The following is a 27452-nucleotide window of genomic DNA, read 5'->3' on the forward strand; positions in this document are numbered from 1 at the left end:
CAGGGGTCAGAAGAGGGCATCAGATTTCCTGGAACTGGAGTTAAAAGGCAGTTCTGGGCAGTTAAACTGCCCAATCTGGGTGCTGGGAACTGAACCTAGGTCCTGTGCAAGAGCAGCAAGTGTTCTTAATCACTGAGCCATCTCTCTAGCTCCAAAGTATGCTCTTTACAGAAAACACACACACACACACACACACACACACACACACACACACACACAATCACACCAAATGTACCAAAGTAATTGATGTTTCTCTCAGGATTCATAATCATTGAGTCTAGACTCAGTGGTTCTTTCTTTAAATTTATTTTATTTTATGTTCATTGGTGTTTTGCCTACATGTATGTCTGTGTGAGGGTGTCAGAAGCCCTGGAAATGGGATTACAGACAGTGTGAGCTGCCATGTGGGTGCTGGGAATTTGTGGTGGTTTGAAAGAAAATGACCCCCAAAGGGAGTGGCACTGTTTGGAGGTGTGGCCTTGTTGGAGTAGGTGTGGCCTTGTTGGAGGAAGTGTGTCACTATGGGGGTGGGCTTTGAGGTTTCCTATGTTCAAGCTATGCCTGGTGAGACAGTTCACTTCCTGTTGCCTTTGAATCAAGATGTAAGGACTCTCAGCTTCAGCACCATGTCTGCCTGCCTGCTGCCTTGCTTCCGGCCATGATGATAGTGGACTAAACCTTTGAACTGTAAGCAAGCCACCCCAATTGAATGTTTTCCTTTGTAAGAGTTGCCATGGTTGTGGTGTCTCTTCACAGCAGTAGACACTGTAACTAAGACAGATTTGAACCCGGGTCCTCTGGAAGAGAAACCAGTACTCTTAACCACTGAGCCATCTCTCCAGCCCCTCCCCCCTTTTTAATTAAAGTTTTTTATTATAAAAAGGCACTGTGGGGCTGGAGAGATGGCTCAGAGGTTAAGAGCACTGACTGCTCTTCCAGAGGTCCTGAGTTCAATTCCCAGCATCCACATGGTGGCTCACAACCATCTATCATGAGATCTGGTGCCCTCTTCTATGTACATAATAAATAAATAAATCTCAAAAAAAAAAAAAAAAAAAAAAGCACTGCAAATAAAAGAAGAATCACCTACCAAATTAACCAGACCCAGAGACTGTGTAACTTGGTGAACTTGTTTACAATTTGAGTAGCTGGTTGGAACAGAAGCTGTGAAGCCTCACAGTGGATGTTATACTTAACTATTGCAAACATTGTAAAGCACTTATCCACCACCCAAACTGAGTTGGAACTAGAAAGACAATTAATTAGCTTTATATCCTTTCACACCTATCCTTCCTCATCCTCTAATATTTAGCCTTTCTTGCTCTCTTTTCTGCATGTTACACTGTCCCCACATATACATTTATTTATAAGTATATATTTATTATGGGTTAGATTCTGCATATGAAGAACATGCATTGTTTTTCTTTCTGAGATTGTGTGACCTCACTTAATATTATACATTCGAAGTTCATCCATTTTTCTGCAAATGTAATCACATTTTTCTTTAGAGCTAAGTCGTAGTCCATTATATGTTTATCAAATTTTTATTATCCATTCATATGTTGCTGGGCAATGAGGTTAATTCTAATTCTTTGCTATAGTAAATAAAGCAACAATAAACATGGGAGTGGAAATATCTCTATGGTAAGGTATGAAGTTCTCTGGGTATATGTGAGGAGTGAAATAATGTAATCATATGGTAGTTTTAGTTTTGTTTATTATTTATTTATTTATTTTTGGTTTTCTGAGACAAAGTTTCTCTATATAACAGTCCTACTGTCCTGGAACGCTCTATAAACCAGGCTGACCTTGAACTCACAGAGATCTGCCTGCCTCTGCCTCCTAAGTGCTGGAATTAAAGCTGTACTCCAGCACTGCCTGGTTAGTTTTAATTTTTTGAGGACTATCCAAACTCATTTCCACAGTGGCTGTATTAATTTTCATCCTTCCCAATAGTGAATAAAGCTTCCTTTCTCTACACATCTTTTCCAACGTTTGTTGTCAGATTTATTGATGATAGCCATTCTGATTGGGATTAGATGGTATCTCAGATTAGTTTTAATTTGCATTTGCCTGATGGTTAGGGATATTGAACACTTTTTGTTTGTTTGTTTGTTTGTTTGTTTGTTTCGAGACAGGGTTTCTCTGTGTAGCTTTAGTGCCTGTCCCGGATCTTGCTCTGTAGACCAGGCTGGCCTCAAACTCAGAGAGATCCGTCTGACTCTGCCTCCTGAGCAATGGGATTAAAAGCGTGCACCATCATCGCCTGAACACTTTTTAATAAAATTAGTTATGGCCACTTTTTTTTTTTTTTTTTTAAAGATTTATTTATTATGTATACAGAAGAGGGCGCCAGATCTCAGTACAGATGGTTGTGAGCCACCATGTGGGTGCATGGGAATTGAACTCAGGACCTCTGGAAGAACAGTCAGTGCTCTTAACCTCTGAGCCATCTCTCCAGCCCCTTGTTTTTTTTTTTTTTAAACTGTTGTTTCAGTTCATTTGCCTATTTGTTGACTGGCAGTTTTATTTCTGCAATTCTCTGTGAATTCTGGCAATTTGCCCCTTTTATGAAGTGTGGCTGGTAGTTTTCCCCCACTCTGGGCTGTCACTTTGCTCTGCTGATTGTTGTGTGTGGAACCAATTTCTGTTACAGGTAACCTGGTAACTATCTTTTTTCCTTGTCAACGGAGCTGTTAGTGACTTGTAAGACATGCCTCTAGCACTGTCAGAGAATTCTTTATCCTCTACTTCTACCATGCTCAGAAGAAAGGCCTTGAATGTCTTCTCTTGAAAAATCACCAGAGCTGGGTGTGGTAATCCCAGTACTCAGGAGGCAGACACAGGCAGATCTCTCTGAGTTTGAAGCCACCCTGATCTACAAAGCAACTTCCAGGACAGCCAGGGCTTGTCTTAAAAAACAAAAAAACAAAACAAAATATAACCAAAAAAAAAAAAGAAAGAAAGAAAAGAAAGAAAAATCACAGAATGTTTTAGAGACTCTGACAGCTAGTTTTTGTTTTGTTTAGGTCTTTTTTTTTTTTAAATTTATTCTTCTCTCATACATTTCATCCTGACAGCAGTTTCCCCTCTCTCTACTCTTCCTAGTTCCCCTTCTCTCCCCCAGATCCACTCCTCCCTCCCTGGTTCCCTTCAGAAAAGAGCAAGACTCCCAGGGATATCAACTGAACACGGCATAACAAGTTACAATAGTACTAGGCACAAACCCTCATATCAAGGCTGGATGAGGCAACCCAGTAGAAGGAAAAATGTCCTAAGAGCAGGCCAAAGAGTTAGAGACAACCCTAACTCCCAACGTTAGGAGTCCCACAAGAGTGCTGAGCTACACAACCCTAACATACATGCAGGGGACCTGGAGACCCATGCAGTCTCTTTGAGCCCCTATGGGCCCTGCTTAGATGATTCTGTGGGTCATGTTCTCATATGTCCTAGATCCTTCTGGCTCCTACAATTCTTCCTTCTCTTCCATGGGGTTCCCTGAGCTCTGCCTGTTTGGCTGTGGGTCTCAGCATCTCCCATGAGTTGCTGTATGAAGCCTCTAATGATATTGGGCTGGGCACCGATATATGAGTGTAGCAGAATATCATTAGGAATCATTTCATTGAATTTTGGGCGGGGTGGGGTGGGGTGGTGGTGTTTGCTTGCTTGTTTGTTCTTGTTTTTGTTTTGGCCAGTTGTGTTTGGTTCTATCCTAGGTCTGGACTGTCCAGCCTCTGGATCCTGGCTATTGAGCCAGTGTCAGGCATGGGCTCCCTCTCACGGCATGAGCTCTAGTTTTTGTCAGCTTTCTGAAACCTAGAATCGCCTCAGGAGAGAGCATCAATTGAGGAGTTATCTAGATCAGGTTGCCCTGTAGACATGTGTGAATGTGGAATTGACTTAATTGTTAATTGGTGTAGGATGACCCAACCCACTGTGGGTGGGACCATTCCCTAGGCAAGGAGTTCTGAGTTAGAAAGCTAGGTGAGCATAAGCAGCAAGCGAGCAGGCGGCATGGTGCATTCGTTGTTCTCTGCTCTCCATGGGTGTGGTGTGACCAGCTGTCTCATACCCCCCACCCCCACCCCGTGAGCTCCTTGCTAAAGATTTAAACTCATTATATGATAGAACGGATATCCCCAGTTTTGGATTTCATTTCTGTGCTTGATAAGGTTAAGATGAATATTGTAGTTATATTTTAAAAGAAATTTGCTTTTTCACAATAATTAAGAAAAAGATTAATCCTGTTTAAAGATTACAGAAATGGGAGTTGGGTGTGTTTTTCAGTGTAAGAACACATTTAGTGTGTGTAAGGGCCTAACACTGCAGATAGAGGGAGAGGGAGAGGGAGAGGAGGAAGAGGAGGGAGGGGAGGGGGAGGGGGAGGGGATGGGGGAGAGGGAGAGAGATTCAATGGTGATTCAAACTCAGGTATTTACTTTCCTTGTAACTTCACAATACATTTATTTTATATATTTTCACTAAATGTGTCCTTTTTTGTGGGGAGGAACGAGTACTAGGGACAGAGCTGTAGCACAAATCTTAAAGGGTCTTATTAATAAAAACAAACCAGGTATTGGGGTGAACGCTGAAAGATCAGAGAAACAGAACCAGCCACAGCCAACCTCACCTCGCCAATTCCTCAGCTGATCTCGTTTCCTCAGACTGGAAGCTTCTGTGTCCTCATCCAAATGGATCTCAGCTGAACTGCTGCTCAAAAGCCTAAAAGCTTAACCAGACTCTAGTTAAAGGCCTCCTTATATACCTTTCTACTTCCTGCCATCACTTCCGGGGATTAAAGGCATGTGTCATCATGCCTGGCTGTTTCCAGTGTGGCTTTGAATTCACAGAGATCCAGACAGATCTCTGCCTCTGGAATGCTAGGATTCAAGGGGTGTGCCACAATTCTGGCCTCTGTGTCTATCTAGTGGCTGTTCTGTTCTCTGACCCCAAATAAGTTTATTAGGGTGCACAATATATTGGGGAACACAATATCACCACACAGAGCCTTCTTCATGTCAAATGCATGTATTTTTCACTTCACTTTTCTCTAGTGCTTTTGTTTAAACACAGGGCCTCCTGCAAGCTAGATAAGCACTCTATCCCTGATTTCACCCTAACCCTTCCATATTCCTGTTATTCAGTTTGACAGTTTTGCTTTGTTTTGTTTCTCAAGACAGGGTTTCTCTGTAGCTTTGACTGTCCTGGAACTCACTCAGTAGACCAGGCTGGCCTCGAACTCAGAGATCCACCTGCCTCTGTCTCCTGAGTGCTGGGATTAAAGGCTTGTGCTACCACTGCCTGCCAGTCTGACAATTTTGATCTTTTAATTAAAGCACTTAATCCACTTACACTTAATATGTAAATTACATTAATATGTAGTACAACAAATGTACTTAGTACCCTTATATTTAAGTGTATGTATGTGTAACCACTAGTATATTTGGGGGTCAAAATATACCATCTTAGTGCAGTTGGTTTCAATCATTGCATCTTCTGAATTGTTTTTTTAAATTGTTTTCTAAAGTTGTCCTGGCCAGTTAGAAACTTGAGTGCTCTGCTTTTACTCTTTAGTGGAGTTTCTAAACTTGACTTCCCTAGGAAACAAAGGCAAAGAAGAAAGTATTGTTCCTTCCCTGGGAGGTGCCAGTCTGGGAGTGGTGATGGGGAGGAAAAGGGCAAGTACTGGGAAGGCAGTGTGTGATGCAGTGTTAGCACCGTGGCCAGGCTTCACACAAGCAGTGCAGAGAGGCCGCCATCTCCTAGCAAGTGTGCAGTTACCAAGAGAGCCACAAAGAAACATCTCTGCAATCCATTGAAGGGAGAGGAATATAGTAATGTATGTATGTATTTATTTACTGTGGGGGTGGGGGTGGGGGTGGAGGGAGTGCATGCTTACTTTCTCTTGCATGTTGGAGGTCAGAAAACAATTTAGAGTCGTGAGTTCTCAACTCCACCGTGTTCCAGGGATGGAACTCAGGTTATAAGGTTTGGCAGCAAGCACCTTTACCCACCGATCTTCCTACTTTCACCTCCCAGGAGCTGGGATTAGAGGTGTGTAGCACCATACCTAGTTTTTGTGGTGCTGGGGACGGAACCCAAGGGTGTATCCTTGTGAGGCAGGCTCTACCTACTGAATCCCATGCCCGGTTCTCATTTAATGGTGTGGTATTGCACACAACTCTGAAAGGAGCAGTGACAGCTGAGGACAGGGAGGCTTGGTGACTTCTGTTGGGACTTCGGCCAGCCCAGGTGGCTGGACAAAGGCATCAGTGCTGCAGCAGAAGGTAGATAACTCTGAAAAGAAAGGATTCAAGGGACTTGAGATGGCATCAGGAGTGTGTGTTTGATCGTCATAAAGTACAGAAATCTAAAGTTAGTAATGTCCATTATTTTCCCTATAGACAGTAAAAGGACCAAAATAACCTTAATTCATCTAACTTCTTTCTCAAATGTAATTGTTACATATTTCCTTTTTTTCTGTTTCACAAACTTTAACATTTGTTTTAATCAGTTATTGTTTATTAAGATTTAACAAAAATTTACCACTTTGTTGGCTCTTCATTTCTTCTTTCATTTGAGGTCCATTTAGGATCATTTTTCTTTTACTTGAATTACATTTTTTAGAATATAGTAACATTCACAGTATAGTATGCGGTATATATGTTTTTGATTGAGAGTGAGTAAAAATAACATAAACAGAAGGAAATAGTGGGAGCTAGTAGAAATCATTAAGTCCAAATATAAGATCAACAAAATTTGTAAATCTCTAAGTAGATTGATCAATAAAAAAGAAAACCAAATTACTAACATCCAAATAAGATGAAGGCCGGTGAAATAGGTCACAGGCTTAAGACATGTGACCTCAGTGCAGTCTCTGGGGCCCACATGGAGGAAAGAGGGAAGTGATTGCTACAAGTTGTCTCTGGCCTCCACACATGTGCTGTGGCATGTTCATACACATGAACTCCTTTTTCTATTAGTTCTCTCTCAGGTTCTGTTATAAACCACAAAGGTAGTTTTTTTTGGGGGGGTATTTTTATATTTTTCCCCATTTAAACAGTACCTGGGCCTCATACATGTTAGGCAAGAGCTCTACCATTGACCTACATCCTTAGCATCCCCCTCCCTTTATTTTGAAGAGACTCAGTATGGACAGGGTGTAATGGCACACTCCTTTAATCCTAAAACTGAGGAGGCAGAGACAGGTGGATCTCTGTGAGTTTAAGGCCAGGCTGGTCTGTATAGGAAGTCCCAGGGCAGCTAGAGCTACATATGAGATCCTGTTTCAAGAAAGGAAAAATAATAGGGAATGAAAGTCCGTTTTCTTTAAGGGTGTGGCCTTGGGTAGGCTGACCACACTCCCTTGGATGTCATCAACAGTATATGGGCATTACAAACTAGACTTGATGAATTATTGAAAAAAAAAAAGACACGAAGATGAAGGTTAAGGTAAGTATGGATCTGAGAGGAGTGGGTGGTGAATATGACCAAATTGCATTGTGTGAAAATTTCAAAGAATTAATAAAAATATCTTTCAATAAACAAAACATCTTTTGAAACAAAGATCAGCAGGGCTTCAACTATTCATAGGGAAGAACAGTAAGCATTCTGTAAGATTGTGTAACACTTACAACTTCCTCATGTTTGTATGCCCATATTCAGGTCCATCTCTGTAGTGGTTAGAAAATTCATACCGGGAGGTAGCTTCCTGAATGTGGAGAAAGAAGAGGCACATCCAGCCCTGTACGGATATGAATATGTTAGTGGAGTCTCGGGGCCTTCAGGGAGTGTCAGTTAGGGGAAAAGACAGAGCCTATATGAAGAAAGAAAAGGCATGAGTCTGGAGAGTACTCTTAATAGTCCTGTTGAGTCCAGTTCTGCAGGGACAGAGGACTCATTATCTGTCTAACTCCCCTTGGGGGAGAGGTAGTACAAGATGGACTGTGGACTCTTCCTTCCCCTGGGTGACTTGCTGTTTGAGTCACACCTCCCAGCAGGACCCTGGAAACAATAAACTACTTCATTTGTCATTTATTAATTTACTTAACAAACCGTATACATCAAGAGTTGAAGGAATAGGAGTCTATATAATGACAAGAGGATGATACAGGTTCCAGCCCCAGGAATCTGAAACTTCCAGGGAGACCTGTAAAGGAGTTCATGTGAAAGTGCTAACAGTTTGTCAAGTGTCATGGGAGTGGAAGGGAGGAGCTGTACTGGGTTTGAGATAGGTTGATGCAGTGCAAATTCTTGAAGGTTTTTGTCACATCTAAAGGAGGCTGCCTCTGAGAAGCTGAGCAAGGTAGAAGTAGGTATCATTTTTGCTTCATACTTGTTTGTGCTTTTTCGAATTTTATGCATAGGCATTTGCTAAAAAATTAGAACAAAGTTATTAAAATGAGGAAAACTATGATTTAGCTCTAGACTGTCCCTTTCTGCAAACCCCTGCCCATTCTGGGGATGTAGTTCCTCTTGCTATATATTTTAAAAATTGACTTCCCTCTCATTTATGAGTCAAGGTCTCCATGTAGTACCCAGATTGATCTCAAACTCCTGGATACAAATTATCCCCATGTCGTTGTCTCCTGAGTAGCTGGGATTATAGATATCTACCACTAAGCCTGACTTCAAAGCCTGGTAGTTTTTCTTCCCTTATGTACATAGTGTGTGTGTGTGTAGGCCAGAAGATAACTTTGGGTGTCATCCCCCAATAATTCCTTTGAATTAGTACATCTTCTTTGAAAAAAGGTCTTTTATTAGCTTGGAAATCATTAATGAGGTTAGAATGGCAAAACAGCGATCCCAGGAATCTTCCTGCTTCTGCCTTCCCAAAACCAGAGTTATGGGTGTGTGCATCACACCCACCATTTTTATGTGGGTTCTTGGACTTGGAATGCAGGTCCTTCATGCACGTGTGTATACACACACACACACACACACACACACACACACACACTAAAAACAGTGTTAAAGTTCGAGGCCAGCCTGGTCTACAAAGCGAGTTCCAGGGCAGCCAAGGCTACACAGATGAAACCCTGTCTTGAAAAATTTAAAAAAAAAAAAAAAAAAGTTAAGATGAAGACACAGACTAAGAATAAAATTGCATTGTAAATATCTGACAAAGGACTGCTCTAAAATATAGAAAAATTATTGTAATTCAATAATAAAAAGGTAACCTAATTTGAGCTGAGTAAGATGGGGCTGGTATTCTTGAGGATGTGGCCCGTCACTGGTAGTAGGGTGGCTGTGCGGGTGTGTTTGCAGCAGCAGCAATGGAGGCACCCCCCCCTTCACTGGTTCGGAAGCCCCTACCCCTTCTCTGCTTCCCTTCAATGCACCGTGGTTGATCAGCTCGCTGAAGACAGATTGCTGAGTTCCAGGGTTTTCTCCCTATTGGGTGAAGGTGGAGATGGCTATGAGAACAAGACAGTAAAGGAACTTGGCGCTGCCATGTGGTCACTGACAAAACCCAACAGAAGCCAAACTTCAGGTTATTACCAATGAGCTGGATACTGATATTAACGGCACCATTGACATCCCAGAATTTCTACTGTGATGGCTAAAAGAAAATAAAAGCTATAGCTCACAAAGAGGAAATCTACAAAGTATTCCAAGCCTTAGACAAGGGTGGGAGTCAGTACATCAGTGCAGCAAAACTGAGTCGGGTCAGGACAAAATTAAGAGGAGAACTAGCAGATGGAAGTCGGAATGATTGGAGGAGCAGATGATGAGGATGGACGAGTCAACTGGGAGGAATTCACAGATGATGACAGGAAGATGGAGACCTACTTTCAACTACACCTGCACCCAGAAGAATTGAATCTTCTACTTAAAATTAAAAAAGTAAAAAATAAAAAGCTCATTCATTCCTTCAGTTCCTATATTAGCAGCATTGAATGTCAAAGGTCTGTCTGCATTTACAAACTCTCTGTGTAATGGTGGGTAGTCCCTGCTCCCAAAGCTACACTAAGTTTTACAATATAAATATTTGGAATAGCTGGATGACGAGGAAACACTTAGTGGATGGACTCTTTATAAAGTTCTATTTTTGGGCTGCAGAGTTGGCACATGGTTTAAGAGCACTTACTATGTAAGCAAGAGGACTGAGTTCAGATCCCCAGTACCCACATTAATCCAGATGTTGTCCCAGCACTGTGGAGAATGGAGACAGAGGATCTCTGGGGTTTGTTGGCTGCTAGCTCAGCTTTATGTTCAATGAGATAACCTGTATTGAGAGAATAAGGCTGAGAGAGAGAGAGAGAGAGAGACAGACAGACAGACAGACAGACAGACAGACGGGGGTGGGGGTGGGGGGTAGGATGCTCACCATCTTCCCGTAGCTTCCATACTTGTAAAATTATGAGTATCCCATGCACATGTGCACTTAGGACACACACACCAAAAAAGAGGTCTATTTGCTAACAATCAATACATTAATTAGACTGACCAGTTTTTGTGCATGTAGCTTAGTTGCTAAGTATTAAAGTGGAAAAGTCAAATAACGTTTGTATTAAGATGGAAAAATGAAGTGGAAAGACACATGCAAAGCCTGTTTAGATGGATTCCAGTTCAGTTTTTGTTAGTATAAACTGTCATAGCTAGCTTACTAAAACCAGACACATTTAAAATTGGTTACCTCAGGATGATATGCAGAAAATGGTGATGGATAAACTTTAACTGATTTTATTAGGTTGATTATCTTTTAACTAGAGAATGTAAGATTAATGTTTATAGCTTAGAATGAAATTACAAACTGAATTTTTTTGAGTATTGATGGTTGTGATGTTTTCCACAGTCACAATAAAGTTTATCTTCCAGCCGGAAATTTGGCTATAGCAGCTCTGGAGTTCACATAGGATAGGGTGTTTGGCTCTAGGTCCCAGCACTGACCACTGTATGAGGATTTGGCCTCAGAGGTTCTCAGAGGTCACTACAGGACTGAGGTTTTGACCCCTCTTACCAACCGATTCAGAGTTCAGTGTGAAACTGGCATTTTGACTTGAGGCCCTAATAGACTTGCAGAATTAAGTATACTACTGGGGTTTTTACTCCCATCTGGTCACTCTAGTCATCAATGTGTGGTGGTCCTGTTGTCACCCTGCCAAGTCTAGGTCACCCACTCAGTAAACCCACACTGGAACCATTTTTAGGCTTCACCAGTCTCCATAGCTGAGATTCATGAAGACTCACAGAAAACAAGACAATCCGAAAGAAGACATGAAAGTTATATAAGAAAAATCCAATCAACACATGCACAAAACACAAAAAGAAGAATAAAAAATGGCGCAACTCCGCATCACAATACAATGTCCAGGTATGTTGTCCACTGTATTTGGGTCTGCCCATTTAAAAAAAAAGATGGGTTGACTCACCTCTGACAATAGGATCCTGAAGAATGCATCTTTCAGGTCCAAGATAATGTACACCTGTTTCTCTAGAAGAATCGGGACTCTTGAGGATCAGAGGTCCCAGGTTGCGTCACAAGCAGGAGAGGTATATTCCAGGGTGACTGGCAGGATTCCCGATTCTTCAAGCCAGGCAATATGAACTGCAATTTCATCTTTTGTCTAGGGTCATCTTTGTCTTGTTTAATCTGGATGCAGGACGCTGAACAATTGTAGGAGCTTCGTATTGGGCCCGTCCTGGTCGGCTGTTTTTTTCTGACAGAGGATGAGACGTCAACACTTTGCTGGGCATCCATAAGTCTACCTACATCTCATCATCAGCGGAGGTGGTGATGGCTTTCAGTTTATGTAAAAGGTCTTGCCCCAGTCAGGTCTCTATTGTTAAACACCCTTTAAGCTACCAACTGGGACCTACTTAGACCTTTAAAAAATTTTTTTTAACTTTTACAAATTTTTTCCAAAATCTGGGGCCAACTGGGTGACGAAGGAAATGTTTTTAGTAGCCATCTTTGGTCATTTTTAAAGGACCTAGCAAAAGTTTTTCAAAGTCTCCTTGGTCAGTGTTGGACAGAAGGGAAAAATCTGTTCTGTGTGGGCCATGTTGCCTGGCAGCAATCTTTTTGTCCAACCCAGGAGGGTCATTTTTTTTTTTTTTACTTTTTTTTTTAAAAAAAAGAGAATGGTAGGTTTTATGGATCACTGGTTTAAAAGGAGACGTAAATTATGAAAGAGAAAGGAGTGGAACTTCTCTTTTCCTTCAGGCTCAGCCCGGGGCAACTTTCCCCCTTCTCAGGGGCTGCTTAGAGTGGGCACAGAGCACAGCAGAGGGAATGCTCGTCTGGGGAACTATTTCTCCTTTCTGTGTGCATTCTGCTTTGATGACAGGGGCCCTGGATGAGAGGCCTGGCCTCTCTCGACTCCACCCAGGGAGCAACCCTGACCATGAGCAGGAGTCAAGCAACAAAACAAGCAGGTTTTCCTACTCCTGGAGTGGGATAGGTGGAGATTTTTGGGGCTTCTCTGGGTGACCTGGCAGAGCCAAAAGGATTTGGATCCCCAGTGGGATGGGGCACAGGTCTTAAGCCAGGGTTCTCACACCAGAGAAAGCCACTGGTCAATACAGGGAAACAAAACTGACAGAAATCCATAGACACATAGAGACACAGTAAAGACAACCAGGGATGGCCACCATACACTCATACACTCATACACTTGAACAGACAGAAGAATCCAGTGACGTCTCTCTCACATAGAGCCTGGACACTGGATTAGCAGTTGCATTGACCTCTCCTACGTGTCCAAATAGAAGGGTCCTTAACCAGACTAACCCCTGGGAGGTGACAGACCAGGCAACTTTCAAATTTGTTTCCTTTTGGGACGGAGGTGTCAGACCCCTCTGAAGAGTTAGGCAGCAATTGATCAAAGGGAATCCTGGGGACCTGGAATATCTCAGGTTGTGCACCCCATAAGAGTCCCCTGACCATCACTCTTCTTTGCTCCAAGGGGTTGAGACCCGGTGTCTCCAGGTCTGGTCTCTGGGATTTTGGTGGAACCTCCAGAAATGTTGTGGGGTTTCCACCAGAGAAGACTACTGGAACATGGGTTGAAGCCAGCAGAAAGATTTTATTAGCTGGACGGTAGCTACACGGGGTGTTCGGCATCCCAGTGTAGCAGTGAGCCTTTTTTAGGATGACCTTTAAGCACAAAATCCATGTTCTGGGGTGACACACTTCAGGTAACAAAAACAGTTAACCAGAAGCAGAACTACAGAAGCTAAAAACAAGGTTAGTCCATTTTGAGACTTTCCCAGAACTCTGTGGACGTTGATGGATTACACCTTTGTTTGGTTTTGGAAGGTGTTGCTGTCTACATGCTGGGATGGGCTTTTGTTGCTCCTGTAAGTAGCTGCTCACCCATCTTCCTGTAAGAAAACCCAATAAAACTCACTGCTTCACCAAGTTGAACTTTTTTTTTTCTTTCTTTTTTTGAGACAGGATTTCCCTATAGCTCTGGCTTGCCTGGAACATGCTATGTAGACTAGGCTGCCCTTGACGTCACAGAGATCTGCCTGCCCCTACCTCCCAAGTCCTGCCTCCCAAGTATACCACCACTTCTGGCCTCAAGCTGGACTTTGGTGGTACTCTTACTTTCGTCTGTGGTTGGTTTCTTATTTGGGGTAAGTAGATGTTTGTTCATGTTTCCCCAAGAATAGTGTCACAAAAAGCTAGGACAATCTTAAACTGTTCAAAATGAAATACCGCTTATGGGGTCCTGACTAATCATGTTAATGCAATACAGAGCCTTAACTGGTAGCTTCTCTGACTGTCCAATTTGAGTTTTAGTTCCTCTAATACTTTCTTGGTTTCTCATTAAAGGGCTTGCATGGGATTCTATGCCAAAACAAAAGAATAAGATGGGGAGATAGCCATCCCTAGGATCTACCTAGTTGAAGGAGAGATCTGACCTCCACCACATGCTTCAACTATGTGGCATGTGTGCACCTCACCACAAGCACACACAAAAGAAAGAAAATATAATAAAACATCTTTTTGATAAAAGAAAGAGGAGCATAAGGATGAGGTGGGAAAGGAAGGTGTCCATATATATAGAAAGTTAGTGGAGACTACTGGTTCTTGATTATTGTGATATGATTGTAAAATAGCCCTTATAGGCAGCTCATGTATTTGAAGTTCTGTTGTCCAGCTCCCAGAGTTGTTGGAGGAGTTTGTGGAACCTTTAAGAGGCGGATCCTCGCTGGAGGAAGTGAGTCCTTCCAGGTTTATAGCCTGGCCCAACTTCTTACTTACTTTCTCTGCTTCTTTGCTGAGGATACGATAGGACCAGAAGCCTCTGCCCCTCTACCACATCTTCCTTGCCTCGTTGGAATTTATGCCTTCAAACTGTAAGCCAGAGTGACCTTTTCTCTCTAAGCTGTTTTTGTCAGGGTGTCTTATCCCAGCAAAAGGACTAATGCAGCTGGTGTTGGCAGACATGGAGTAACTAAGCAAAGCTGCCAAGTCCTGGCCAGTTCCTTGTGCAAAGGGGAGGAGCAGGAAGCTAGCCCTGGCCGGGCTTCAGAGGAATGATTCTCGGGGGGATATATACTAGTGATAAGGAGGTTTTTGTTTGTTTCTTTTTAATCTTATTAGGTATTGTTAAATGTGATCTTTTCTGCATGGTTGCCAGATGTGCCTTTCAATGAAAAGGTGTACTTTACCTTAAAGGTCTGCAGTTTGGCCACCAGGTATGGTGGCACATGTACATAATCCCAACACTCAGGAGACTGAGGCAGGAGGATGTCAACTTGGAGGCCAACTTGGGCTTATAAGAGGACTCTGTCCCCAAACCAAAATAAAAACACATGGAACAAATTAAAACCTTTTGCTGCAGTTTTTTGCAGAAATATGGATAGTAGAAAAATTCCAAACTAGATGAGACAGATCAAGGTAGAATATGTAAAACATGTAATGAAGAGGGTCTGTTCAGCTCTACCCAAAGGTATTGAGTTGAATACTCCTGTGGGACAATTGAAATGCTGAGAACACAGACAAGGATCTGTAGTTTGGTCATATGTGGTTGGTAAGGTGTTCCTAAGTTTCTGCCTTTGGTTTAAGTAATGATTCATTTTTCAGAAGTTCTCTAAATGGATGAACTTTACGTGTGACCCATGTGATGTCGGGGGAATAGATGAGAGAGGTTGTTGTAGACTTACTTGGTCATTTACTCCAAATTGTGTTGAATGATGACCTGAAGATCAGTGTCATCCATAAAGAAGGAAACAAAGAGAATGGGATGATCTCGTCTAGTAAACCAGATGGTAATTAATGTTCAGACGAATCGTTAGAAATGATACCCAAAAAGGACATAATAAATGGAGTTACTTCTGAAATTTCAAAACATGGTAATTTATGCCAATGGTTATATAGTCTGTTCCACCAACTCCTCAGATCGTCGAAGCACATAGTAAAGGTTCTCATTTATTATAGCCTTGTTGAATGAAGAGAACCCTTCTGATGATACAGGAGAAGAATCCACAGGGTCTTTAAAGCAATTATGGTTGAGCATGGTGGAAAACACCCATTATCCCAGCATTCAAGAAGTGGAGGCAGGGGGATGACTGTGGACTCACTACATGGTCAGTTCCTGTCTCACATGGACATATCAATGAAACAATCAAAAACCCAAGTAGGCGGTTTTTCTGTTAGTGCCATGCCTGCTGCTGTCTGTACAGTGTACTAAGAAACTTCGTTCCAAATGAAGTAAAACAACGAAGAATGTGATGTGATGAAGGGCCTGAAATGAAGAACTAAGGGCATTTGTAGTGATCTGGATAAAACAGTCTGAAGGTAGTGAGGAAACTTTAATGGTGTGACTAGACCATGGTACGTAATGTATTGCCATATCTAAACCTGCTAATTAGAAGCAAAGGACAATTAATTTGTATGTATGAAAATGCACTTACAGACTTTAGAGTGAAAAATGCCCACACTTGAGCATTAATGTGTACGCTAGTATTATTCATAAAATCTAAAACAGTATGATCAAATCAAATGCCTGGATAAATATGATTGGATAAATAAGATATGATATCCATATACAGAAATATAGTATTTATCAAGGGAGTGTGAAGTACTGATGCATGCTATATAGTGTGGATGAACTTTGAAAACATTATGCTAAGTGAATGTAATCAAACAGAAGGACTACATATTATAATTTAGTCTTGTGAAATCTCCAGAATATGTCAATTTAAAGAGACAGAGTAAATTAGGGACTCATGACTCTCTGCTTCCTGACTGAAGGCACATTTGACCAGCTCCCTTAAGCTTCTGGCATATGATTTCACGCCATGACGACGGTACCCTGGAACTGTAGTGTGGAGATTTTAGTATGTGCCCCTCCCTTCAAAACAAATCTCCAGGGAATGATCAGGGAGCTTCTCTGGGAGGGCTTCTCAGTTACCTCTTTTCTTCCCTGAATTTCACTATGATGCCCATTGGGGACCTTGCTTCCCTTCATTCCACATCCTTACAGTGACCTCTGGCTTTTGGAGATATAATGGAGAGTCCCTGCCTGAAGAGCTTAAAAGTTAGGCCAATCAGGCCAGTTCAGGCTTCTCTGAGGTATAACCCGGAAGAAATGTAGATGATTCTTTTTAAAAGTATGTTTTACACACACACACACACACACACACACACACACACACACACACACATATGTATATAAATATCTTCTTTAATCTTTCCAAAAATTTATTGGCCATAATATATATTCTGTGAGTTTGTGTGTTAAAATCCTTTAACTATTTTCTTTAAAGCTTTTTAAAATTTATTAATCTATTCTTTGAGATTTCACACATGCATATTATGTATCTTGGTCATATACCCCCTTAGGTCCTCTCACACACCCCATACAGGTCCCTTTCTCATCTTCATGTCCCCCCCCCTTTTTTTCCTCATAATCAACTGAGTTCAACTAGTGCTGTCTGTATGGGTGTGGGGAGGGCATCCTCTGCATTATGGGAACCTACAACCGGCCACACCTCTGGAAAAAAAGACTGTTCCATAGCAGCTATAAACTGCCAATGAGCTATTCAGCTGGCCTGGGACCTTATGAGCCACACCCCTGTCTGTGCTAGAATAGTGACTGGCTTAATCTTAGGAGGCCTTGTGCAGTTATCCACAGTTGCTGTGAGTTATGAGTTCAATGTCCATGTCATATTCAGAAAACAACATCTCACAGCTTCTTCCTCATTCCTCAGCTCGCTCTTTCTTTCTGTCCTCTCAGCCTAAGGTGAGGTGGATAAAGATGTCTCATTGAGGATTGATCATTCACAGCTACTTATTCTGAGAACTTTGACCAGATAGGAGTCTATACATGACTTCTGCCCACTGCAGAAAGAACGTCTTTGGCCAAGACTGAGAGCAGCACTAACCTATGGGAATAAACATTAATATTCAGACAGCAGCTTGACAATATAACCATAGAGCAAAACATCAGTAATAGGTTGCTGCCCTGGTTGGCTTTGGAGGTCAGCTTGACACAGCCTGGAATTATCTGAGAGGAGAATCTCAATTGAGGAAATTCAAGGATCAGATTGACCTGTAGAGATGTCTGTGGGATATTGTCTTGATTGCTAATTAATGTCAGAGGGCCCAGCCCACTGCGGGCAGTTCCATCCCTAAGCAGGTGGTCATGAATTATATAAGAAGGCCAGCTGATTATGAGCTGGTCTGTGGGCCAGCTAGCAAGCAGCATTCTACACAGTCTATGCTATACTTATTGCCTGTGAAGCGAGTCCCTTAGTTGGAAGTAATGCTGTGTGGGACAGCAGGCAGACCTGCCTTCAGGTTCCTGCCTTGACTTCCCTCACTGTGACCTGGACTTGTATGCTAAAAGAAACCTTCCCTTCTCTAAGTTGCTTTTGGCTTTGGTCATAGTATTCATCACAACATCATGAAAGAAAGGTAATTAGAGCAGTTTCCCCCTAGGGTATCCTGCCTGGCAGTGGTGGGGCACACCTTCAATCCCAGGTAAAGGTACCTGTCTGTAAGCCTGCCAGCCTGAGTGTGATCCCTGGGATACACTTGGTAGAAAAAGAGATCTGACTCGTACAAGTTGTCCTCTGACCTCCACACAGTTGCCACGCATGGGTTTGTGCACACACACACACACACACACAATTTCAAAATGTAATAAAAAAGAATGCATTAAGTTATCTAGCATTAGGGAGACTGAGGCAGGAGGATTACCACAAGTTCAAGGCTAACCAACACTATATAGCAAGAGCACAGTAAGGTCAGGGACATTGGTGCTCAGTTAAGGAGCTGGTACATGCTTTCTTTCTTATTCCTATTTTAGAAGAAATTAAAAATTAGGCTATGGAAGGGCTTTGTACATTTAAGATGCTCCCAGAGGATATTTGATTTATTATTATTATTATTATTATTATTATTATTATTATTATTATTTTTCGGGGGGAGCTTGAGACAGGTTTTCTCTGTGTAGCCCTCACTGCCCTGGAACTCACTCTGTAGACCAGGCTGGTCTTGAACTCAAAGATCCGCCTACCTCTGCTCCCGAGTGCTGGGACTAAAGGTGTGCGCCACCACAATTGGCTGTCACAGAGGATATTTAAATCCTCTTGCTTACTGTTACAAACTAGTGACGAAAAGTTTCAATTTGATTCATCCGGGAAGCACTGCTTCATTGTATGCATGAATCTGAATTATCTGAGATTGAACTGAAAGTTCCAGTTAATCAGATAACCACCTGGAGGGGCTGGTTAGCTGACAAAAACAAAACCTAAAACTGATAAAGTTCTTAGGATTTACTTGGGTTACTCTTAATAACCCTAACTTACAAAATTAATGTACTAGGTACCAGATTGAGATAAAGTTGAACAAAAATTGGCTAGGATTCTTGATTCCTGGAGAAATCACATATCATGTTCAGAATTTTTGGCAAACCTCTGTTTTCAGTCATGGGGTGGATGGCAGGTGTTTGCAGAGAAGGAGTTAATTTATGTGTGGTTTGAATGAGAGCAGGCTCTTTAGGAACTTCATGGCCATTGTCCAGTGGGTTCTGACGGATCCACACAACCTCAGTTCCAAGGAAGTATCAGCCACATACTTGTCGGTATAGTGGAGCCTCTTGTCAAAGACCACGACTACCACCCCAGATGGCCACTGGGGTGTTGGACTAGGAAGTCACTAAGATTTCTGACCAATCTTTTCCCCTGGGAAATCAGTTCTTAGTTTGTAAGCAGACTTTCGTTCCTGTTACAGAGAGACATGAAATTCTGATATGTGAAGTCCCATTACAGGAAGCCACCTGAGGAAGGAGCAGGACCCTGACCACACTGAAGGTAAAGGACCTCAGATGACCATTAGCCAGAGCCAGTGCATGACACACATCAGAATCCTTAAAAATATGCATGCGGTTGACTCAGCAATTCTTATTTCCAGAATTGATTCTGAGGAAATGTTAAAGCTTTGGGAAAAGGTTTTGTTTTTGCATATTGAAATGTCTGTTTATGAAGAGAAAAATGGCAATAGGCTAAATGCTCTGTTGTAGGGGAGTAATTAGCCATTAAGAAATGTTATTGAATTAAACAACAACAAAAACAAAAACCAAACAAACAAAACGAAAGCACTGCACATAAAAGAGATTGCCTTACAAACCCGAGTTCGATCCCTGGATCCCACCACGGAGGAGGTTGGAGAAAAAAAACAGCTTCCAAAAGTTGTTCTCTGACCTCCACAGGAACACTGTGGCATGAGTGTGCCTCCACTCACACATCACAAATGCACACACACACAAAGTGTTAAGGGAAAACTGAGGTCCCCTTTGTGGGCTCTTAGCCTTGTTAATTAAAAAAGTTAGAGAATCAGAAGGAAGCTCAGGGATCATTTTATTAGGGTTTCAGAGGAAAACAGTGGGGCAGGTAAGCTATAAATCATGGCAGCTGCCAGAATGAGGGGAATGGAGAAGAGGAGGGAGGGAAAGTTAGGCTTTTCAGTTAGGACCCAAGAACTCAGGCAAATTCATCCATGGAGTTCAACAAGCAGCTGCCTGGGTTGGGAGTGGAGAGCTTCAGAGACATCCACAAATGCAAAGTCTGAAGTGTCAGGAGCCCATGCTTAGGCTTTTGGTCAATATCCAAAGAATAAAATAGAAAGAAAAAGGACAAGTTACAGGTTTAAAGAATTTTATTTATTTATTATTTATCTTTATGTATGTGGGTGTCTGCATGTATGTCTGTGCGACCAGGTGTATACCTGGTGCCCATAGAGGCCAGAAGAGGGCGATAGATCCCCCTGAAACCGGAGTTACAGACCATTGCGAGCAGCCACATGGATTCTGGGAATGGAACCCAGGTCCTCTGGAAGAACATCCAGTGCTTGTAACCATTGAGCTTCCAAAGATACAGCTTTTGAGTTAGAATTGAGAAAATTGTTTTTTTTTTTTCTTTTCTTTTTTGAGCAGGCTTAGCAGTAAGGTGTGGTGGAAGCTCTGTAAATAACAACATTGAAAAGTTTTAATCCCCCGCCTCCCCGTAGTAAGTAACGCTGCCGATGTAATAAATCAGATCAGGCCGAATTATTAAGTCCAGGTTTAATGAGCAGAGCGAAGCAACTCCTAGGTGACTCTTGGGAAGGCGGGAGAGAGTATGAGAGCACATGGCAGGCAGGTGACCAGGTCTTAAAAGTAGTCTGTAGGTGTGGTCTTGAGCAACCCTGGGGAGGGGCTGACTCTTGGCGGGCTTTCTTAGGGGTGGGGTCTGGGGGGAGAGAGAGGTGGGGCTTCCACCTAACCATCCCAGACTCCTTGGGTATATGGTGCCAGTGGCAGGGCTTCCACCTAAACAGAGATAATTATTCCTCCATCGTCATAGCATATCTTCAGGTGAATCAGATTTCCAGTGGAAGTCTCTTGGTTGGGTGATTGACAAGCCTGTTGGATTAGCTCTTAAAGGAGGAGACAGTAAAATGAAATGTTCTAATCTTTGGAGCAGATCAGAATGTCCCTAAGGTCAGGGAAGTGCAAAAGGAAGAACTAAGATGAGGGAGCAAGAAAATACCATTTGCTCAAGCCCTGGTTGCTGGGCTATCTCTAGTAGCTAGGTAAACACTGTATAAGTAGTAGTGGGAAAATAACAAGGGAACCCAGAGTCTTATGTCTCTGTCTACCATTGCTCGTTTTTCTTGGTCCCTGTGATACCCATGGCTGTGCTGGCTGAGGCAGCTCATGGGGAGAGGTGGGTACTTTCCTAGTACGCAAAAGGCCCTGAGCTCAATCTCTAACACCCACTCTAGACCACTGAAAGAGCTAAGAGCTTGGTTAATCCAAGCCTGTCAGCCAAAATAGAGAACCTGGGCTCAGTCCCTAAAACCCACCCCAGTACATTGCAGATATATATTTGCTAATGGGGCAATGTAACTTTTAACTAAGAGAAAATAAATTCTGTAGCCACCTAATGACAATGATTATGTTCCCGAAGAATAGGGGATAGGGTGGAGGAGGAGGTTTCAGAGATTAACAAGAAAGGTAGCAACAGTGCAAGACTGGAAGCCCTTCCCCTCCTGGGCTTCACTCAACCAAGGGAGCATGCGCAAGAAGAGCTAGCTACGTAAAAGCACTGGGAAAGGCAGATATTGTGCAAATATTGTGTGAAGTGTCATGCAGAGCTGTCCCCTTCCTCTCTTGGGTTGGGGTCATGATCCAGGCCTGGCATCATTCTTTTTTTTTAAACGTTTTTATTTATTATGTATACAGTGTTCTGCCTGCATGTATGCCTGCGGGCCGGAAGAGGGCACCAGATCTCATTACGGATGGTTGTGAGCCACCATGTGGTTGCTGGGAATTGAACTCAGGACCTCTGGAAGAGCAGCCGATGCTCTTAACCATTGAGCCATCTCTCCAGCACGCCCGCCCCCCCGGCATCATTCTTAGCTGATCAGAATCTCTCCTTTAATAAACTATCTCCTTGCATGTAACTATCCATGTGCTCCATCCATCCCATGGTAAAGAGGTATAAGAACCTGGGAACCCCGGTGGCTGCCTGCCAGAATCAGATCCTTGCCTGCAGCAACCGTGGGGCACCCGGAGTTTGTAAGCAAGGGCACAGTGAAACCACCAAACTGGACCACTCCGAGGGTAAAATCAAACTGCCAGGTGTTCTCTTGGAGGGCAGAGAGTAGCAACATGGTAAAAGCCTTGTCAATTTTCGGGAGACAGGTTGTAATGAGAGGAGAGGCGTGGTCCAGACCAACCTGGGAGTTAGTGCAGGCTGTTTGGGTTACCAGGAACTAGCTGCCCTTGCCTCAGGTAGTTGACTGTTTCGGGCAGGTAGATAAGGGAGGTAGTGATTTTTCCTGGTAAACAGAAACCTGCTTTTGAGATTCCTGAGGAATGCTGAGTTTAGGCTTCTGTTTACTCAGCAACCTTCTGTTTCCCTGGCCAGAGTCCTGCCTGAGTTAGGACACTGTTACTAGCACTACCGTTTTGCAGTCCACTTTGGACCTCACAGAGTTTACATGCAGAACACTAAACCTGGAAAGTACGTTCACAGCACACAACAGTTTTAAAGAACTGAGTAATTTTGTCAAATTGTCTCTACCTGGTTATGGAACTTTGTATATATTTTATTCTAGCATGCATGGTAAATATATGCCCAGGTCACAACAATGATTTCATAATTAACATTGGGAACTGGTCTTGGTGATGCAAACCTGTAGAGCATTTTGTAGGCTGAGATGGTCTGGGTTGGGTGTTCTAAGAGGCTCTTGGCCTCTTATTCAACCAACTGAAAATAAGGGCTCACAGCTTTTTTTTTTTTTTTTCGAGACAAGGTTTCTCTGTGTAGCTTTGCGCCTTTCCTGGATCTCGATCTGTAGACCAGGCTGGCCTCGAACTCACAAAGATCCGCCTGCCTCTGCCTCTCGAGTACTGGGATTAAAGGCGTGCGCCACCACTGCCTGGCTTGGGCTCACAGATTTTTAAAAGAAGCAAAATAACTATCCAGAGCAAAGTGATGTTACAGATTTAAAGAGGGATACACTGTCAGGTGGACAAATGTATAACTGGAGTTTTCTCCAGTCCTGCCTGGCCCACAGTCAGGATAAATCTCTCTTACCTGCCAGTCCCGCAGCCGCTCAGACACAACCAAGTAAACACAGAGACTTATATTGGTTACAAACTGTATGGCCTTGGCAGGCTTATTGTTATCTAATTCTTCTATGTTTTTTTAAAAAGATTTATTTATTTATTATGTATATAGAAGAGGGTACCAGATCTCATTAGAGATGGTTGTGAGCCACCACATGGGTGCTGGGAATTTAACTCAGGACCTCTGAAAGAGCAGCCAGTGCTCTTAACCTCTGAGCCATCTCTCCAGCCCTAGTTCTTCTATCTTAAATTAACCCATTTCTATACATTTATACCTTGCCACATGGCTTGTGGCTTACCGGTATCTTACATGTTGTTACTCATGGCAGCGGCTGGCAGCGTCTCATGACTCAGCCTTCCTGTTCCCAGAATTCTCTTCTCTGCTTGTCCTGCCTATACTTCCTGCCTGGCTACTGGCCAATCAGCATTTTATTTATACAGAGCGATATCCACAGCACAAATGTCCATGTGAATGAGAGTACTGAAGGGCCCTGGTTATTGTTTGGAGGCTTTCATTCCTAGGGTTGAGGAAGAGGAGGGGTTTGGTTACTGGCAGTAAGAGTGGTTCTCTATTTTGTGGACAGGCTTAAAACTAACCAAGCCTTTAGTCCCTGAGCGTGTCCTTTCCCATAATGCATCTGAATCTCTTATGCATACTAATTATGCATAATTTCTATAAACGTTTGCTTGAGAACACAGTTTTACTTTCCTGCACATGGGCCCCAAACCAGTTCATGCAAGCTCAACCTGTTCATTCTTCCTTCCTAATACTTTGGTGATACACTTGACTAGAGATTGTCTAAACTTGATTGTTGCCAGGAGTGGTTCAGAGATAAGAGTAGCCCAGTGCAGGCTGGAGTCTGGAGAAGGGTGTGTGTGTGTGTGTGTGTGTGTGTGTGTGTGTGTGTGTGTGTGTGTAGTATATAAAGGTTATTCAAGAGGAAGATTTAGTGTGTAACCTAAACCAAATAGAGTCCCAGGCTAAACCATCTCCTATGCTGCCTGCCTCGATCACAAGTTCTAGGCTAGCATGGGACACATAGCATGATTCTATCTCAGAATAACAAGCAAAAAATAATTGGAAGCCTTTATAAATGGAACCAAGTCTGTTTGTCTTGTTCATGTTGGTCCTCATGTTCTAGCCCGCTTGCTTGACGTATAAGCAGACACAGCGATAATTTCTTGAGTAAGGCAGATGAATACTGATTTTTTTCAAAGATTTATTTATTTATTATGTATACAGCATGTATGACTGCAGGCCAGAAGAGGGCACCATATCTCATTACAGATGGTTGTGAGCCACCATGTGGTTGCTGGGAATTGAACTCAGGACCTCTGGAAGAGCAGCCAGTGCTCTTAACCTCTGAGCCATCTCTCCAGCCCTGAATATTGATGTTTTTATAATTTCCCAAACAACTTCCTTTTTGTCTTGACAATCTAGGTATTTCTTCAATATCTTCTGCCTTTTTTTATAAGCTGAGACATGATCTGTATTTAAATTCTTTATTACCTTTATTTGGTTGTGTGGGGCAAGGAGCATGAGTATATGTATCACTGTGTTCATGTGGATGGAGGTCAGGGACAATTTGTGGGAGTCAGTTCTCTCCTTCGACCATAGGGGTCCAGTGATTGACTGCAAGCGTCTTCACCCACAGAGCTACCTCATGAGCCCTGAATTCATGCTTTTTATAATAAAAACCATCACTGTCTCTACCATTGGCTTTCCTTTTCCTTTTAGAAAATGGCCACTCACGGGGAGGTCTCTGAGCAAATTCCCGAGGTTGATGATGATTTTCTCCCTGAGCTCTCTGCTCTTCTCGGTGTGGATGCGCTTCAGCTCACAAAGAGACAACAAGAAGAAGACCATAAAGAACGAATAAAAATGAAGAAAGGTTTTAACTTGCACATGCGCAGTGAAGCCAAGCGATTAAAGACTTTTGTGACCTATGACACATTCAAATCATGGACGCCGCAGGACATGGCAGCTGCTGGGTTTTACCACACTGGAGTAAAACTTGGGGTTCAGTGCTTCTGCTGTAGCTTAATCCTTTTTGGCACCAACCTCAGGGAAGTTCCCTTAGAAAGCCACAAGAAATTCCGTCCAGAATGCGAGTTCCTTTTGGGCAAAGACGTTGGTAACATCGGCAAGTACGACATAAGGGTGAAGAGTCCCGAGAAGCTGAGAGGTGGCAAAGCAAGGTACCAAGAGGAGGAGGCCAGACTGGAGTCCTTTGAGAACTGGCCGTTTTATGCCCATGGGACATCGCCCCGTGTGCTCTCAGCAGCTGGCTTTGTCTTTACAGGTGACTGGATTCCATTTTGTGAGGTGTTTCTGTAAAATATAAAGTTTAGTTTCATGTTTTTATTTGCAATATTTGTCAGTTGTTAACTGTTGCATTATTAGCTTGCCATATATATATATATAAAATAAAAGGTTACTTTTCTTTAAATGTGGACATTAGAAAATATTGCTGTGGCCTGAGGGTATATCTCAGTGCTAAACTGCTTAGCTAGCATGTGCAGGGCCCTGGGATATGCCTATGAAAGAAGACCATGGCTAGAGGGTGGAGGTCCAATACGCAGAAGGGGGTCATTTACGGTAGTGGAACTCTGGATGTAGATTCAGCCAGAGAGGGCATAAGGAGTACATTTTGGTTTGGTACAATATGATCACCTCCAAGACACATCTGGTGCCATTGCTGGCCAGTCAAAATGTTTTTCTGCATCTGTAGGTAAAAGGGACACTGTGCAGTGTTTCTCCTGTGGTGGATGCTTGGGAAACTGGGAAGAAGGAGATGATCCTTGGAAGGAGCATGCCAAGTGGTTCCCCAAGTAAGTGAATAAATATTTTATGTTTAAAATTGCAATTTTTAAAAAAGCAAAATAAAACTAGAGACAAAAGAGCCACATTGTTGGAGTATTCCCTTGAGTTCTGATCTTTCTCTTATTCAATATAGGATCACCCAGAATTTTTCAAGCAAGCAAGGAAGAGCTAGTCACACACAAACTTACAGGCAGATCTCTGTGAATTTGAGGCCAGCCTGGTCTACAGAGTGAGTTTTAGAAGAGACAAGGCTGGGAGGCAGAGGCAGGCAGATTTCTGAGTTCGAGGCCAGCCTGGTCTACAAAGTGAGTTCTAGGACAGCCAGGACTAAACAGAGAAACCCTGTCTTGAAAAGCCAAAAAAAAAAAAAAAAAAAAAAAAAAAAAAAAAAGGAGACGAGGAGGAGGAGGAGGAGGAGGAGCCAGGGCTGTTACATAGAGAAACCCTATCTCAATAAAACAAAAAAAGTTATTTTGCTTTCATTTCAAGACACGGTTTTGGTTTGGTGTGTGTGTGTGTGTGTGTGTTTAGTGTAAGTGAATGCGCATTATATGGACTGCAGGATGACCTCGAATGTCTTCCCTATTACTTTCTACCTATCTTGAGACTGGATAACTGAACCAGAACTCATAGATTGGCTAGACTAGCTGGCTAGTGGGCCCCTAGGACCTGCCTGTCTCTGCTATCCCAGGGTAGGGTTAAAGACATGTGTGACCATACCCCACCTTGACATGCACATACTAGGGATTCAAACTCTAGATCCCCATGCTTGTGCTGAGGCGTTTTGCCTTCTAACCCATCTTCCTATTATCCCAAATACTAAGATAATGTCTTGTCAACAGCACTTCCCGGATTTACCTTAATTCATAAATGTGTTAATCTACACAGGGGTGGAATTGCTGTATAAATGAAAGAAAATAAGAATGTTTAAAGCATTACAAGCAGTTTCACATACTGCAGAACATGCACCAAATGAAAATGCTTACTAGATGCAGGGGCACACACCTGTAATCCCTGCACTAGGAAGGTGGAGACTGGAGAATTGGGAGTTCAAAGCCACCCTCTGCTAAAAGATGAGAGGACCAGATACATAGTTTGCCCACATCCCAGTGCCACAACACACACACACACACAAATGTTTGTTTCCAAGATTCAAGGTTTTGTTATTGCAGTGGGTGTGGTCTTTAGATCTCTACTTAGAAAATGTATATGATAATTATTTTTAGTGATCTGTTTAGTACTGGTTTTGTAGTTCTAACAAATAAAGATTTGTTCCTTTCACTGGTTTTCAAACTTTCATTACGGAATAGCTCATAAAAATAAAAGGAAAAGCATAATAAATACTTGTCAGCACCTGGTCAGTAAATATTTCATCTATCTCCTGCCACTGTTTTCCATGGAATAACAATAACCAGGTTAATTCAAAGTGAATTCCAGGGACCTCACAATGCCATTGCTATTACAGCAATAAGACTTTAAAAACAAGCTGGACCACAGTATCATTATGTCTCCTAGAGGAAGATGGCGTTACTGCCTCATGTCAAATTCCC

At 42.6% G+C, this 27452-nt stretch overlaps 1 protein-coding gene across 2 annotated transcripts in view; it reads left to right on the forward strand.

Moving 5' to 3' along the window:
- Positions 1-24819: 24819 nt before the first annotated feature.
- Naip (NLR family apoptosis inhibitory protein) overlaps positions 24820-27452 on the forward strand; it is a 50691-nt gene continuing 48058 nt past the window's right edge. For both annotated transcript variants that reach the window (XM_059276528.1, XM_059276527.1), the window contains exons 1-2: positions 24820-25381; positions 25811-25910. In XM_059276528.1, the coding sequence (XP_059132511.1) occupies positions 24820-25381; positions 25811-25910 (662 nt within the window). The remainder of the gene's footprint in view (positions 25382-25810; positions 25911-27452) is intronic.

This window comes from Peromyscus eremicus, chromosome 11 (genome assembly GCF_949786415.1).
Source record: "Peromyscus eremicus chromosome 11, PerEre_H2_v1, whole genome shotgun sequence".
Lineage (NCBI taxonomy): Eukaryota > Metazoa > Chordata > Mammalia > Rodentia > Cricetidae > Peromyscus > Peromyscus eremicus.